Raw genomic sequence first — 17,825 nt, forward strand, 5'->3', positions numbered from 1 at the left:
ACCTCTTGGTTCTAAAAATAAAAGAACTATATCTTTGATATAAAAACAATTGGCCTGGAGTTCAGTCTTTGAGTGTGTGAAACCTTTTGCTGACTGAGTGTGTACAACAAATGCTTTACACTGTCCTCTGATACTGCCTTAATGCTCGACCACTTTAAAGAGTAAGGTCACACCTGGCTTTAACCTCTGTTATACCTCTGGGGTTTGTGGACTCTATACACACTGTACCTTATTCTGGTCCAGTATATATAGAGCTACTTTCTCACACCCACCCCTCAGGTAGGGGAGGCGAAGGGAAGCCCACTCTTCAGTTCCCACCATATTGCAGATGGCGGGCACTACCGAATCAGGATTAGGGATTGTGCTCCCTCCCCTACATGGGGTGAGTGCACCAAGAGTGCCGTCACCCTAAGGTCAGTAGCCCATTGGCTTTTAACCTCAGAACCCCTAAAACACCCCTAAATACCTTTTTCAGGAGGCAGCCCTGAAAAATGACGAAAGAAGACACCCAGCAGAGGAGACTGCGGAGAACTCACTTGGCCCCAGCCCTACCGGCCCGTCTGCAGTTTCCAGAGATCCTGTGCCAAAAATAGTTTTGTCCTGCAGCCAGCGATCTCCAGAACCCCTGAGAGTACTGACAGCCTACAACAAAGACCGGATCTCCTGTGAACAGCAGTTCTTACCAGACAAACTACAAGAAAAGGACTAAACAGCCGTGCTGAAGCTAACAAGAGGAAGACTCCCACTGATTTGGCCTAGCCCTACCGACCTGTCTCCACAACGATCCTCCTCCTGCCAAATCCCGGTATGTCCTGCAGCTAGCCATGTCAAACCCAGGAGTACCTGCCTGCCTTCAACCTCAAACCTGTGTCTCCTGTGAACACTGGATTTGTTCATCTCCAACCTCTGACTCCGGCCGCACACCACAAATCCACACCACTCAGCACTTGTTGTCCACTGCCCGAGCTAGAGTTGGCCCAAACCACGAGGAGGTCCCTCTGGCGATCCCGACCCGAGAACTTGCGATTCCTGACCATCCTCATATCTCCAGCCGACGCCTGTATCCTAAATCCGGAAGGTCCCCCCAACTGCGACCAGGAGCTGGTAAGAATATCCGACCCTAAAAGGCACCCCTGCACTTGACTCCCCACTGCTTTGGGTGGCCAAACTGGTGCCTAACCAATCCCCAAGATCCCAACTTACCTCTCGAAGTGGTGGTCGCACCCAGAAGACCTTCTTACCCAAGCCTGCAGTGCCTCGGAAACCTGAGGTTCCCCATTGCAAACAGGGCGCCTGATGAAACCACACCTGGCCGCCATTGTCCTGCTGAGGGTGCACCTTTGGTATTACTTTGTTTCCCTATTTGCCCTGAGCTAACATACAGGAGCTTTGCTCCCACAACCAAGTGGCCTGCTAGTCAAGCAGCCACCAACCGGAGGCCTCATATCCTTTATTGGATAACATTGGGCCTAAGCACTCTACACCTGACCGTCCTAGTGCTGCTGAGGATGCAACATCTCTGACCCTGGGGGACCCGTGAGTCTACTCCCAGGACCTCAACTCCCACTACTGAATACTTACCCCAAAACCGATAACATTATTTTCCTCCATAGGATAACATGGACTGTTTTTCTTGGAAATTTTTAGAGTTAAAAAATCTAAAGAAATTCTTTAAAATTGTACTATTTAACAAAAGCGATTTTACTTAACTGTTTGCAGGAAATGTCCCAGGGTAGTATCCAGGTATCTCACTCAGTGTAAGTAATGTAATCTCAAAAGTAACTTTCCTGTAATCTTACTGAAAACCCTATACAAAGTATATGTACTGTATTTACAAAGCATTGCCTTTCTCAGGAACAATACTGCAACTCAAAACAATGTGTATTTACAATTGCAATCCAAACTGTTACAATCTGTATATTTACTGCAAAGTACTTATGACTTACCTGTGCCAGGCTTGGTTGGTTTTAGGAAATAAAGTAACAAAATATTTTTATACAAAAACAGTTGGTCTGAAGTTAAGTCTTTGAGTGTGGGAATTCATTTGCTGATTGTGTACAACAAATGCTCAACACTGTCCTCTGATAAAGCCTTACTGCTTGACCACACTACCACAAATAGAGAGTGAGGTGCTATCTAACTTTACCTCTGCCTGCCTTTGGGGTTCCACTGAACTCTGTACACCCTCTACCTCATTTTGGTATAGTATGTTCGAGGCATGTGGGCTGCTGAATTCATATCTGTGCATAGATCGCCGCCTAGTGTTGGGTCCGGATGATTGCACATTGTTGTCCTGGAAGAGTCTTCGAAGTATCACGAGATAGGTGGCTCCTCCCCTGGACTACAGTGCGCATGGGCATCGCCTCCATCCCCAGATTGTGTTTTTCCGCCATTGGGTTCGGATGTGTTTCGGTTCCCTCTGTCGGAATCGATAGTTGTTTAACTTTCCTTACTTGAGACCAAAAGGTCTTTAGGATTAGCGTCGGTATTGTCCATCGTTCGGGTTTGTTTATTCTTCAGCTCCGAACGCTTGCTGCCCTTCCGCGTGCTGTCGGCGCGGACGGGCCTACACGACGCTCCAGACTACTTAACATGGAACGAACTCCGTTTAAGAGGTGCCCTGTGTGCACCTCAAAGTATTCACACCTCGACGTGCACCCAGTGTGCAACAAGTGTTTGTCGCCGGACCACGATGAGGCCAGGTGTATGGCCTGCTCCAAGTTCCGGTGTAAGAAGACTCTCAAGCTGCGTCGGGCCGCTAGACTCCAGGCCCAGTTAGCAGCGCCCCCGCCAGACAACATCTTCGAGGAAGACGTTGATGACGACACCGTCTTACAAGTTTCGGACTCCAGCCCGGCGTCGGGGGATGAAAACTACGACGCGGGGGACGAGGAGTTTGAAGAAGTCGTCGGAGAGGTAGGGGACGACGACGGGGCCATTGCCACCGTGGAGGATAGCTCAGAGGAGGAGCATCCTCAGACTGACTCAGGGGTCAATCCCCATTATACGGACCAGGTCGAGGGATCGCCTTCGGGCCTTACCCAAGACCTCAATACTAGTCCCACGGCCCCGCCTCCGGGCCCGGCCACGGACATTGGTGATGCGCCACTCCCGGTGAAGAAACCGAAAGTGAAGCCATCTGGGTCCACACCAACGGTATCGAAACCGAAAGTGAAAGTCGCACTGGTGGGACTGAAGGCTCCAGAGGCCTCGGCGCCTAAAAGGTCCAAAATGGCCGCCGACATCAAGGGCCACGCCAAGATGGCCGACCCGAAGACCCCGGTGTCGAAGGCGAAGACGACCGACGCGGCCGCGTCGGCGCCGAAGATGGTCGAGGTCGATGACCCGAAAAAAGCCTCGAAGAAGCGTCAAGACGACCCCAAAGCTCTGGCTGCGCCGATTCCGGTCGTCAAGGCCAAGGGTGGTGATGTGTCTGCTCCGAAGACCGTGCCTTTGATCGCCGACCCTATTCCGGACTCAGGGGAATCGGCCGGGCCAGCCCTCCCCGTCCTTAACCAAGAAGGTCACGGAATCCCTTCATCGTATTCGGAAGGACGCATTGGCTCCCGAACCGAAAGATGTGGCGCCGAAGCCTCCACAGAAACCGGCAAAGGTGCAGGCGCCGATCCACTTCACGCTGCCGCCGTAGACGACGCCGAAAGCTTTCGCTCCAAGACATGGGGCCGGGGTGCCCTTGAAGCTGGTGTCGACGCCTAAAGTGTCATTGGTGGTGCCGAAGCCTCGGCTCCAGCCACTCGCGGACGAGGAGCGTCGAGAGGTTGTCATCGACGCCAACACAGGCAAACTCTCTCTCCTTAAAAGGAAGATCACCCCGGAGCCAGTGTTAGAGCATTTTCGTATTCCACTCAAAAAGAAGTTGGACTCTGCGGGTACTTCTGCCCCTATGGAGCCTGCATCTCCACACAATCTAGATCTCTCACCAACTCATTCTAACGCTGGGGAAGGTGACGGAGATGAGGAGGCCGAGTACAATTATCTAGCGTACTCTGATCCAGAGGAGGTCAATGAACCTTGGTCTGCTGGAGGCGACCCTGAGGACCCTCAATCAGGTCACGAACCACACCTTTTTGCAGCGAAAACTTCTCCAACAGAGGACTCTGCAGCCTTCAACGCTCTAATTGAGAGAGCTGCGGCTAATCATGATGTCGACCTCCATGCGGACCCAGTGGATGTCGATTTTCTGTTTGACACTTTCTCAGTGGCTGAAAAGTCGGTCAAGACATTGCCTATGCTCAAGGGAGTGCTGAAGCACGTGCCAGAGGTTTTCAGGGAGCCCACCCGGGCAAGAGTCATCAATCCTCGTATTGACAAAAAATACAAGGCAGCGCCCACTGATCCAACGTACATCAAGGGACACTTGCCACTGGATTCTTTGGTTGTATCCAACGCACGCAAGCGGGCAAACTCGCAGACCACGGGTGATGCTCCTCCCCCAGACAAAGAATCGAAAATCTTTGAAGCCTCAGGAAAACGTATTGCTGCGCAGGCAGCTAATATTTGGCGCATTTCAAACACGCAGGCCTTACTTGCACGCTACGATAGGGCGCACTACGACACCCTAGAAACACTTCTGCAGCACTTACCTGATCAGTACAAAGAGGGAGCTGAAATATTAATTCAGGAGGGGAAGCTCATCACCAATGCTTCCATTAAGTGTGCACTGGACGTGGCTGATACCGCCTCCAGGGCTATAAACACTAGCGTGTTACTGCGTAGGCATGCATGGCTTAGAATATCAGGCTTCAAACCAGACATACAGACAACCATCTTAAATCAAACAGTTAATCCAGACCACCTGTTTGGCCCTGAAGTGGATGCAACCCTTGAAAAGATGAAAAAAGACACGGACACTGCTAAGTCTATGGGGGCCCTCCAGTCCCAGCAGTTTCGGGGTGGTTCCTTTCGCCGCTCCAATAACAGAGGCACCTCAAGGGGTCAGGCATCGCAATCCACGCAGTACTATAAAAGCAACACCCAGACCTCATACACCAACAAGGGTAGAGGTGGTTACAGGGGCAACAACGTCAAAGGCAGGGGACGTGGAAACAACAGCTCCAGGTCCTCCACCACCAACAAACAGTGACGCCTTGTCACTGCCCCCCGACCACACAACACCGGTCGGGGGGAGACTCCAGCAGTTCCTGCCCGCGTGGAAATCCATCACCACGGACAGGTGGGTCAAATCTCTTATCCAGTACGGTTACTGTCTGGAACTTACTTCCACTCCACCAAACATACCTCCAAAAAACCGTCCTATGTCCGGCGAGCACTTGCACTTGTTGCAGCAGGAGGTCATAGTCATGCTGCAAAAAGGGGCAATAGAGCTCGTGCCGCTGCAAGAAAGGGGAACAGGGGTTTACTCTCTGTACTTTCTAATCCCCAAAAAGGACGGATCCCTCAGGCCCATCCTGGACCTCAGGCCCCTCACACGTTGCAGCAGGTTCTCCCTCTGCTTCAGCAAGGGGACTTCCACAGCGCCAAGAGTTTTTACAAAGTGCCTGGCGACTGTGGCGGCGCATCTAAGATGCCAGAACATCCACGTTTATCCCTATCTGGACGACTGGATCATTCAGGCAAAGTCGGAACAGCAGTGCGCAGACCACGTGTCCCGCACCATTCATCTCCTGCACGATCTGGGATTCTCGCTGAATTACCCAAAATCCCATGTCCAACCCGCCCATATACGGCAGTATCTGGGCGCGACAATAGACACTCTGGCAGCCACTGCGCAGCCAAATTCAGTGGGAATCGCCAGTATCCAGACGCTGATCCAACGATTCAGGCCTCAGCACTCGCTTCCAGCGAAGGTGTTCATGCAGTTGATAGGCATGATGGCCTCCTGCATCTCCATCGTCCCGCACGCGAGGTTACATATGCGCCTGCTCCAGGAGTGCCTAGCACGTCAGTGGACTCAGGCTCATGGGCAACTAACAGACCTAGTGTTGGTGAGTGGTCGGGCGTACAACTCTCTGCATTGGTGGAATCCACAAAACCTTTGCAAAGGCCGACCGTTCCAAGAGCCTGTGCCACAGATTATCCTGACGACGGACGCTTCTCTCCAGGGATGGGGAGCGCATGTACTCCATTACACAGTGCAGGGACTATGGACACTACAGCAAAGGAGGATGCACATCAATGTATTGGAACTGATGGCGATCTTCATGGCCTTGAAGGCATTCAAAGTACATCTGTGCAACAAGGTCGTGTTGATCCGGACGGACAACATGACGGCCATGTACTACATTCAGAAGCAGGGAGGCACACACTCTCCGCAGCTGTCTCATCTGGCTCAGAGCATGTGGAAGTGGGCCATTCAGAGGAACATCTTCCTCATGGCGGAGCATCTCCCAGGCAAGGACAATCAGATGGGGGACCTGCTCAGCAGGCACAGCCACCAAATGCACGAGTGGGAGATACATCCATCAGTACTCCAACCGTACTTCCAAAGGTGGGGTCATCCAGAGATAGACCTGTTCGCCACAAGGGAGAACGCAAAATGCCAAACCTTCGCCGCCAGGTTCCCACACCCGCAATCACAGGGCAATGCGATGTGGATGAACTGGTCAGGCAGATTTGCGTACGCTTTTCCCCCAGCACCTCTGATACCGCTGGTGGCACGCAAGCTCAGGCAGCACTCGATGACTCTCATCCTGGTTGCTCCAACGTGGGCTCGCCAGCCATGGTACACCACGCTTCTGGAACTTTCCGTGGTACCGCATCAAAGGCTTCATCTCACACCCAGCCTTCGACATTGACCCGCTGGATGCTTCCATTCAGGACATCATTTGTTACCTGTTCCATCTGTACCAATGCAATTTGGCGTATTCTTCCATCCGCATTCACCTGTCTGCAATGGCCGCATACCTCCAGAATAGGCAACACCTATCACTTTTTAAGGTTCCTGCTATCAAGGCTTTTCTGGAAGGACTCAAAAGGGTCATTCCACCACGGACACCACCAGCTCCGGAATGGAACCTCAATGTGGTTCTTACAAGGCTGATGGGTCCTCCCTTTGAGCCACTGCACTCTTGTGAGCTTCAGTTTCTGACTTGGAAGGTGGCTTTCTTAGTAGCAATTACATCGCTACGGAGGGTTAGTGAGTTACAGGCACTCACCATCCAAGAACCTTTTTTCCAAGTACATGCTAACAGGGTGGTGCTCCGCACTAACCCTAAATTTCTACCGAAGGTTGTATCTCAATTCCACATAAACCAGACAATTGAGTTGCCAGTGTTTTTTCCAAAACCCTGAATCGCTGGCGGAGCGGATGCTCCACACCCTTGACGTTAAAAGAGCGTTAATGTACTACATTGACAGGACAAAGGATTTTCGAAAGACCAAGCAACTTTTCGTTGCATTTGCCTCACACCACAAGGGTAACGCTATTTCCAAAGCTGGTATCGCTAGGTGGATCGTGAAATGCATTCAGATCTGTTACGCTAAGGCTAAACGCACTCTCACAATTCCACCAAGAGCCCATTCCACCAGAAAGTTGGGGGCCTCTATGGCTTTCCTTGGGAACATTCCCTTAGAGGATATTTGTAGAGCAGCCACATGGTCTACCACACATACTTTTACTAAACATTACTGTGTAGACGTGCACTCTAAACAGCAGGCAGCTGTTGGTCAGGCTGTTCTCAAAACACTTTTTCAAACTGCTGCAGCTGGCACGGGCGGCCGCCAATAATGGGAGGACTGCTATGTATTCTATGCACAGATATGAATTCAGCAGCCCACATGCCTCGAACTGCAAATGCTACTTACCAGTATGCATCTGTTCTTGGCATGTAGGGCTGCTGCCATTCATATCGCCCGCCCTCCTCCCCGGCGCCTGTAGCAGCTGCAGTATTCATATTTATATATGCTCATAGCATGGGCATCACTCACATAGTTCACTCCATCTCGGCCAATGGCTAAAAACAATCTGGGGATGGAGGCAATGCCCATGCGCACTGTAGTCCAGGGGAGGAGCCACCTATCTCGTGATACTTGGAAGACTCTTCCAGGACAACAATGTGCAATCATCCGGACCCAACACTAGGCGGCGATCTATGCACAGATATGAATGTCAGCAGCCCTACATGCCAAGAACAGATGCATACTGGTAAGTAGCATTTGCAATACAGAGCCAGCTTCGTACAAAGGGGACCTGGTTGGTAGGGACCCTGTGCACTACAATCAAAACCTCATCAAATACCAGCCAAAAAGTGGGAGCTAACCTTGTCAAAAGGGACACTTTCTCACAAATATTAGCACACCAAATAGATTTAGAAGTCAAGCGCCAAACTATTACTATGGATAAGTAAGTAGGTTTTCTTTTTCCCTGGTTGCCTACTTTATTTTTATCTCTGTGGGTGTATTGTAGTCCTACAAGTTGATGTAAGGAGATGAGCATCCACTTGCTGAGAAGACCGATAATCCTGAACCATTGTCGAAGATGAAAATGGAGGTCAAGTTGAAGGAAAGTTTAGTGTAGAAATATCCTAAAAAGAATTAAAAGCTGCTGATCAGCCAGGTATCCAAACTTGATCTGCTCTTAACTGGGATTGAGAACTGTCCGCAGAACACTAATGATTTTGGTTTTATTGATGGTGCTGTTTCTCATGCAAGTTTCTTGTTACAGGACCTGGATGTAAAGTCCTTACTGCTTGAAGCCTACTTGAAGGGACAGCAAGAAATGCTGTATGTGGTGCCATTCATTGCAAAAGTTTTGGAATCCAGTGTCCGGAGTGTGGTGAGCGGTTTCTATTTTAAAGCTTAGCATTTCTGCATGAGTATGGTATATACAGTCATGTATGTTCCTTGAAGTCTTAATTAGCAAACCACACTAAGACAAGTCCATAAAACAGTTATTTAACAAAAATAGTTTGGCAAATGATTGTTAATGGTTATGTGAGTGCACGGATCCAGTTGTAGACTCAGTGCATTGTAGTTTTAAGTTCTACTGCTACTGATGAATGTTTTGTGTATATGCTCTATACTATGCCTTATAAGACACTTTTTGACTCTTATTTGGCTAAACTGTGCCCTCGATCCACCGCTTGCTATTTTGCAGTTTTTTATTTTCAGAACTAACATTACTTTGCTCAACTCCCAGGCTGAAAGCTGATTTATTCAACTATTGACATTGCGTAATGCTGACTGTAGGCCCTAAAGTGGGACATAATCCTCCCCTCCGGTAGCATTGGTTAATAATGTTCCTTTTAATTGTAGGTTTTCCGACCACCAAATCCATGGACAATGGCAATCATGAATGTCCTTGCTGAATTGCATCAGGAACATGATCTTAAAGTAGGTGTCTTCCTCGTGTTTATTTGTTTTCTCTGTTCTTTCTATAGAAATGTTAAAAGTAGAAATTGCCTGATGCTTTGCAAGTGTATGAGTCCAATATAACTTCTACAAACTGGGCAAGAACGTTATTTGAGGCGGGGAAGTTGTAGTTGATTGAGGTGTGACTTCTGAGGCAGTATTTTTGAAGTAGGATATTGGGCACAAATGGTGAAACTATACTATGTTAATTGAGGTAATTGCTTATCAGTTAGTTAGTACAACAAGATCCTTAAGGTGGTGGATTATCTGGCACCTGTTCAGACCAAGCGTATTGCAAAAAATAGACCCCAAAACAATTAGTTCTCAGACTGTAGTAGGAAAATGACAAAATCGGTACTCCACCTTGAAAGGTTATGGTGCCAAGAGTACTCCAAAGCTGCAACATGAGTGTCTAGGCTTGAACAGTGATTCACAAGAATTTGCACCTAATACCTCCAAGGTGGTTTTTGGTCTTCTAAGCTAACTGATTTATAAGTTCTACAATATTCCACCTATCTGAAAGAGACACGTTAGTGATAGATTCCTAACCTTAGAATATCCCCAGGCGTCAGACTGGATCCGTAAAGTTTTCGCTAGCAGTACCTCTGCGCGTCAGTAGGTGGTGTCGTGTGGCTCCGCGTCCGTCACTGGCGTCTTAATCGCCAAGATGTCAGAGACTACTTAGGCGCCACCCATGCGCGCTGACATAATTTCTTTCTTCCGCACCAGTAAACGCAGATCCGGTTAGATCACTTTGTGACTGCCCTTTTTTGGGGGAATTTTGTCTCTTGTGGGTCTTCTCTGTGCACGTAGGGATGCCTGGTTTTAAGTCCTGCGAGGCCTGTCGTCGTAATAGGCCGGTGGCAGACCCCCACGATGTCGGTCTCTACTGCCTGGAGCGCAACCACGACTCCCAGTCCTGTTTGGACTGTCGGGCTATGGTCCCGAAGGCCTTGAGAGAGTGGTGCCGGAAGTTGCTCGAGGTCCAGCACTCGTCCCAGCGCCGTTCCTGGTCCAGGGACCGTTCTAGGGAACTCTCGCAGGGCCTACATCATAGCTCCTTGGGCTCCAAGTGTTAGCCATCGGACTTGGGTAAGATGCGACACAAAAAGAAGTCGAAGAAGCGTTGTAGCTCTCCAACGTCCCCCCGTCGTCCCCGGATGCGGACGAGGGGAACAGGGGTTCTGTAGTAGGGGATCTCTGTGTATAGTCATAATCAAGTGAATAGTCCCGCCCATGTGCGTGGACCCCGGAGCAATCAAAAATAATCTCTTAAATTGTCAAAAAATTGCAGAACTGCAAAGACAAAGAGAGAATTTAAAGACCGATAATGCAGCCTATATCCACAGGCTACACTGTCCAGTACTTCAACTAGAAATTCCACACAAAAAAACACAAACAGCACAGCTTGCCCAGTTTCCTCCACAGAGAAACTTGCCTCTACCAGCAAAAGCCTCTGGAATGATAGAGAGGAAGGTATGGACAGACAAGCCCCATAGGCTGCCATTATGTGGCTCAAACAGGATACTGTGCCTTTAAGACAACTTCACAGAACTCTCTCAGTATCCAAGAATGCACAGCAGGTCCCTTTTACTTTCAGTTCTTTTTGAAGGCGTAACACGCCAGACCTGTAGCATTCCTTACATGAATATCTTTCTCCATATACTCTTAAGTGCATTATAATCCTCGCGGTTATTTGCCAACTTTGGTATCGCTTTATCATAACATGTCGAGTAAGGTGTCATACGAATTGGAATACTAACCCCTCGCCAATTCTGGCGACGGGGTTAGCATTCCACCCTTCTAGAGGGACACGACATGTATGTAACTGTGAACCCCGGTTAAAGTTAACGAAGGCCTCAGCTCCACAAAATGGATGCTGCCACCACAGACACAAGTCTGACCTCCTGCTGCTGGGAGTCATTCCAGCGAGGAGATCTTGGACAAAGGGTTTCCTGTCAGGGGCGGTGCTAGCACCATCCCAGTCAGGGTTTTGTGTATCCCAGGTAGGCAGGGCTGAGAGGAAGGTGACTGCAAGTGGCACCCCGGTGCTCACTGTGCATATGCTGGCTTGAACCAGTTCCAGGGGCACACCAGCCCCTGAGCTGGGGAAAATCCGGACAGGGGAGAGGGGTGTAACCACCCCCCTTCCTGGTCCCACCCATGGGCAGGACCTAGTCGCGTGCCAGCCCCTTTCTTTAATTTGGGAAGGGGGCCCGCTCCTACCTTTATACTAGATCATCTTTGAATCCTGAAACTACTTTCTACGAAAGGAACTCCAGACTTCTTCTCAAGATTTCTCCCTTGTGACTAAGGAGTAGTCACCCTGCATCTGCGGGCACCAACTAAGTAACCTGCGGTTTGCTGCATGTCTTTCCTCCGGAATCCGACTGACCAGCACGACGAGACCCGGCTTCCCTGGCACCTCTGACCTCTACCTGCATCATCAGCCACGCTGAGATTCGTGGGTGTGACGAGACCTCGAGGGACTGGCTATCTTCAGAACTGCACTACACCTATCCAGCACGACCGCCGAGGGATCCTCGAGTGAGTGCTTTAGGGTTCGAGAAGCCCTAACCCTGAGCAGCTCCAGCACCGAAGTCCAGCCCCCAGCATCCACAAGATCTGCGTGGGGCCCTTCTGCTCTTTGCTGCTCACTGCGTTGTCCGGCTACTTGCCTGCTGGCTTGTGGCCCTCTTGACGACGAACGACGACATCTTCAACGCTGGTCTGGTTGCTCCAGACTGGCCCTTGCTCCCCTCCAACAGAGGAGCACCCCGGACCCTCCTGGTCCACTCCAGACGCCATTTTGAGTCCACCGCGTGGGCTTGCATTTGCCAAGAGTTGTTGCCCCAATCCTGGGTCCAGCGACGTCGACAGCAGATACCTTCGTGGGACAGCTCGCACCTCCATCCTGGTCGCCGACAACGCCTCCTGGTCCGAGAGACTGCAGAGCCCAGCGTCGCCCACTCACCTGGTCGAGGTGACTTCATCTGGTGCCGTCCTGGTGCCCATCTAATCACTGGCTAGTGATTCAGAACTTGGTCCCCTCTGCTTACAGGTATCCTCCATCACCGATCCAGGCTTGGATCCCATCGAATTTCATCACTGGTTGCCTGCCAGCAACTTCTTCTTTCAGGCTCCATAGACTGCAACGAGGATTCCCGATGTCTTTTCAGACCTATGCAGCCGCAGCCCCTGGGCTAGGTAACCTGAGATTTCGGTGCTCCAGCATAGCTTAACTATCCAAAGGTCCAGATCCTTTTTCGTTTCAGCTCTACCTAGTCTGATTCGTCCGATAACACTAACTTTACGAAATCTAGCATCCATAGACTTTGTCCCGCATCCCGCGTGAGAGTGCACACTCTGCACCCGATCTCCTTAGGCCTCCTGCTAGTAATCTGAAGGTTCAGTAGTCCAGTCCTAGCGATCCTAAAGCCTATTAGAGTAGTACTTACCTGCTAGTAATTTCGCATTCCACTTTTAGAGTATATGGTTTTTCGTGCCCCTCTGGCATTTGTGTAAATCGTGCGACTTAAAGTATTTTCATAAGAGCTTTGTATTGTGCTTAGCGCCCTGTCCTCATAAAGAGTCCAGGGCTGTTGTGTTCTAAATAAATATCCTTTTATTTTCATAACTTGTTTGGTGTCCTTTCACTTGGTGTTCAAGGGGTATATGTGATGGTATAACAGCTGGCTTAACACGCCCTCTAGAGTCTAGCCTAAAGACTGCTCTTGTCCATGCTACTAGGATAGCTGGTCTACGGTTGACTTACAACCAATCATCAATAAGGGTCATTTGGACTGATACATAGTGATCACTAGAATAGTGAGCACTGCATATCAGGCCAATTTCTCACAGAGGCAGTCAGGTCCACGTTCGTAGAGGGCTTTGTGTGCATGGGTGAGGAGACGGAACGTAATCCTTTTGTTGATGGGGAGCCAGTGAAGGTCTTTCAGGTGACCGGAGATGTGGTCTGTGCGTGGGATGTCTAGTATGAGTCTGGCTGAGGCGTTTTGAATGCGTTGAAGTTTTTTCAGCAGTATTGCGGTGGTGCCGGCGTAAAGGGTGTTTCCGTAGTCCAGACGGCATGTAACCAGTGTGTGGGTGACCGTTTTTCATGTTTCGGTGGGGACCCAGCGAAATTTTTTTTGAGCATGTGTAGGATGTTGAAGCATGATGATGAGTCTGCGTTGACTTGTCTGGTCATCGAAAGAGTGGAGTCCAGGATGATGCCCAGGTTCCGTGCGTGGTCCGTCGGTATCGGAGCTTTTCCTAGGGCCGTTGGCCACCAAGAGTCGTCCCAGGCAGAAGGGGATGCACCTAAGATGAGGACTTCCGTTTTGTCCGAGTTCAGTTTCAGACAGCTGTGCTTCATCCACTCGGCTACTTCTTTCATCCCTTCATGAAGGTTGGTTTTGGCGGTGGTTGGGTCTTTGGTGAGTGAGAGGATCAGCGGAGTGTCATCAGCGTAGGAGATGTTGAGGTTGTGCTGACGTGCGATGGTTGCGAGGGGGCTCATGTAGACATTGAAGAGGGTAGGGTTGAGAGAAGATCCTTGTGGAACGCCGCAAATGACTTCGGTGGCCTCTGACTTGAAAGGGGGAGGCGGACTCTGAGTTCTTCCAGCGAGGAACGAGATGATCCAGTCCAATGCTTTTCCTTGAATTCCGATGTTGCTGAGGCGTTGTATTAGGGTACTATGACAGACTGTGTCGAAGGCTGCGGAGAGGTCGAGGAGGATGAGGGCGACTGTGTCTCCGTTGTCCAGTAGTGTTCGGATGTCATCTGTTGCTGCGATGAGGGCGGTCTCGGTGCTGTTTGGCTCGAAAGCCAGACTGTGAGGATTCGAGTGATTTATTGGTTTCGAGGAAGGTGGCGAGCTGATTGTTGACGGCTTTCTCAATGACTTTGGCAGGGAATGGGAGGAGCGAGATGGGGCGGTAATTTTTGAGTTCGGTGGGGTCGGCTGTGGGTTTCTTCAGAAGGGCGCGGAGTTCGGCGGGTTTCCGTTTTTCTGGGAATGTGCCGGAGTTGAGGGAGCAGTTGATGACGTCTCGGAGATGGGGTGCGATAATGGAGTCTGCTTTGTTGAAGATGTGATGGGGCACAGGTCTGTGGGGGATCCAGAGTGGATGGAGTTCATTAGGCGAATGGTGTCTTCTGTGGTTATTGGGTTCCAGTTGAGAATGTTATTGGGAGGGGGTGCAGGTTCGGGGGTGAGAGGGGTTGACTTGTTTACGGGTTGGTTGTCAAAGCTGTTATGAATGTCGGCGATTTTGTCATGGAAGAAAGAGGCAAGGGAGTTGCAGAGGACTTGAGAGAGGGTGATGTCGTTGGAGCTGGCGGTGGGGTTGGTGAATTCTTTGATGTTGAAAAGTTCCTTGCTGTTGTGGGCGTTGTAGTCTAGTCTGTCTTTGAGTGCTGATTTCTTGGCTGTCCGGATTAGTTGGTGATGTTTGCGGGTGGCGTTTTTGAAGGCGGCTTGAGTGATAGTGTTTGGGTCTTTTTTCCAAGTTTTTTCAAGGGAGCGGCAGAGTTTCTTGGATTTCTTGAGGTCATCATTAAACCATGGGGTGTTCTTGCTTCCTTGCTTGATTTGATGTTTTTTCAAGGGTGCTAGTTTGTCGGCGGTTTGGGTTAACCAATGTGTGAGGTTGATGGCGGCTTGGTTAGGGTTCGTCGAATAGGCAGGGTTTTTTTGAAGAAGTGATGTGGATATCTGGTCGGTTGAGATTTTGTTCCAATTTCTTCGCAGAGTTGGTTGAGGGTGGTTGTGAATCGTGGTCTTGTTGTAAATGAAGTGGATGCAACTTTGGTCCGTCCAGTGGAGGGTTGTGGAGTGAGTGAAGGTGATATGCTTGCTGGAGGTGAAGATAGGGTCGAGGGTGTGTCCTGCGTAGTGGGTGGGGGTGTTAACAAGTTGTTTGAGTCCGAGATTGGCGAGATTGTCCAGGAGGGTGGTAGTGTTCCTGTCGTTGCTCTTTTCCAGATGGAAATTGAGGTCTCCCAGTAGAATGTATTCTACTCCTCAAGGCGCCACTCAACAGAGCACTCATCCTCAACTTCACCAGATCGACAATCCAACAGATCGCAGCGAATGTCTCCTCCACAACGTAGTGATGACTCCCCTTCTATACATTTATCGCCGAGATGACTCCTTTCGGTCCATCACTGGAAAAAACAATGGGACCAGTGAGGCGAGAAGAGTATTCCATTCCGCTTCACAGATCTCCTCTGCAGCGATTGGTGCGAGAGGTGGTTAAGTCTCCATCTGCCAGACAGAGACCGCGCAGGCAGATCTCAGGAACGCAGACCTGCTGGTTCTCAACGCAAGAGAAGATCCCCTACATGGTTGTCGTCCTCTACTTGTTAATCTGAGAGACTATTCTCCCACTCTGTCGGATAGCCCTCAATCAAGGGTATCTCAATTGACAACATCAATACCTATCATGACGTTCTTCTAAGGGGAGCACAGAAGCTGCAAATTGAAATGTCGGCTCCTCAGGTCACTACAACAGTTATTTTCGAGACACTCCTTCAAAGATCAGCGTCTCTACCTTTGCTCCCTCTGGTTCCTTGGCTTTTGGAACCTGTGATGGACATTTTTCTTACCCTATCTTCGATCAAGGCTACGCCTGCCAGAATCCAAAAGAAATACAAGCCGGCAGGACAGGACCCTCCTTTCTTGAAGTCAGATCCGGCGGCAAGAAAAACTCGTGAAGTAACCGCATCTTCCTCAGTCTCACAGGACTAGGAAAGTAGAGCCCAAGATTCCTGCGGAAGGAAGGTATGCGGATCTCCAGCGTCTTCGTTGAAGGTCTCGATCGCTGCAGCCTTGTTAGGTCGCTCCGACAGGGTCTTATGAGACTCCCTGAACCGTTTCAGAGAAAAGCTCCCGAAAGAGGACCAAAGAAACTTCGAAGAAATAATCAAAGAAGGATCTATGGTAGCCAACTAGGTGATCAGCGGCAGATGGTGCTACGCTTTCTGCGCAATCCTATGCACATGGTATTTGCACGAGATCTGCTTGGTTGAGATTAACAGCGCTAAATCCGGATGCCCAACAACGGACCCATAATCTACCATTTTCTGATAGATACATCTACCAGTGGATTCCTCACCTTATGAAATATCCCCTTGCGTCAGCAACATTCGGAAATTCTTTTTGTAACTTCGTGCCGACGTGGACGAGGTCATAGAGGCACGGCATCGCGCGTGACTCCGCTGACGTCACAACACCATAATAGGCCCACTCCGGCGTGATGACATCAGTTCCCATTTTTCCGCGTCGTTGACGCTAACCCTTTTCAAGGGATCGTCTGTAGCTGTACATTAACATTGTTCATTTGTGTTTTTTTCTGTGTTTCATAGTCTTCTGTCGAGATGTCTTAGAAGATGACTGGATTTAAAGCTTGCAGGGAATGTGGCAAGACGATGTCCATCACTGACTCGCATGAGTGCTGCGTCTGGTGTCTGAGCTCCGACCATGACGTCAAGGATTGCCCATCTTGTAAGAAGATGACTAAGAAGGCCCTTCGTGAAACTGAGACGAAGCTCCTCGTTGCAAAATTGAAAAGTAAGAAAGAAAAGAAGACTTCGAAGTCGCGAACTCTGCGTTCAAGGTCAAGGTCGCGCTTGGAGTAGTCTTCTGCTCATGCTTCGAGGTCTTCGTGGAAGGAAGCACAAGAAGAGGAGCCATGAGTCCCTACATCACTCAGAGAAGGACTAGAGTTCGAGACCGAAGTCGCAGGTTAAGCTACTTCGGAAGGAGGTGGTGTCTTCGACTTCGTAAGCACAGGACTCAAAGTGTGAGGCTTCGCGTGTGGATTCGCCTGGGTCACCGAAGCAGATAGTGAATCCATCTCTGGTTCCGTCCAATCTTTCTGGTCAGGAGGATGAAGGTGAGGTGGAGGAAGTTGGTGAAGGCAAAGTTTTGTTGCCTGCGGGTCCGTCGACCACGGTGCACCAGCCTGAAGAGGTCGACGTCGTGATGATTCCGCTCACTCAAGAGCAACCCGGAGGCTCTTATCCAGCCTTTCTGGCTCCAGGTCAGGTCAGGATCCAACGCAGTTCCTGAATGCCATTTCTGATAGATACATCTGCCGTGTTGATTCCTCACCTTGTGAATATCCCCCCTTGCGTCAGCAACATTTGGAAATTCTTTTCGTAGCCTCGCGCCGACGTGGACTTGGACGTCATAGACACGGCTTCGCACGCGACTCGGCTGACGTCACCGACGCCTACAATAGGCCCACGCCGGCGTGATGACATCAGTTCCCTTTTTTCCGCGTCGTCGACGCTAACGGTTATCGGGAATCTCTGTAGCAAACTGGTTCTTTGTTGCCTTTTTGTTGCAAATTTCTGCTTCTTTGTATCCGGTCTCTCCGACGATGTTATCTAAGAAGACCGGCTTCAAGCCCTGCAGGGAGTGCGGTAAAATGATGTCTATTACCGACCCGCATGATGACTGCATCTGGTGTTTGAGTTCCGAC

The 17,825-nt window shown here is 50.0% G+C and overlaps 1 protein-coding gene across 11 annotated transcripts in view; it reads left to right on the forward strand.

The window, feature by feature from the left end:
* The window catches only part of CNOT1 (CCR4-NOT transcription complex subunit 1), a 1,684,613-nt gene that overhangs the window by 861,326 nt on the left and 805,462 nt on the right, over window positions 1-17,825 (forward strand). For all 11 annotated transcript variants that reach the window (XM_086945302.1, XM_086945307.1, XM_086945301.1 and 8 more), the window contains 2 exons: window positions 8,645-8,755; window positions 9,235-9,312. In XM_086945302.1, coding sequence (XP_086801428.1) covers window positions 8,645-8,755; window positions 9,235-9,312 — 189 coding nt within the window. The remainder of the gene's footprint in view (window positions 1-8,644; window positions 8,756-9,234; window positions 9,313-17,825) is intronic.

The sequence above is a fragment of the Lissotriton vulgaris genome, chromosome 12 (genome assembly GCF_964263255.1).
Source record: "Lissotriton vulgaris chromosome 12, aLisVul1.2, whole genome shotgun sequence".
NCBI lineage: Eukaryota > Metazoa > Chordata > Amphibia > Caudata > Salamandridae > Lissotriton > Lissotriton vulgaris.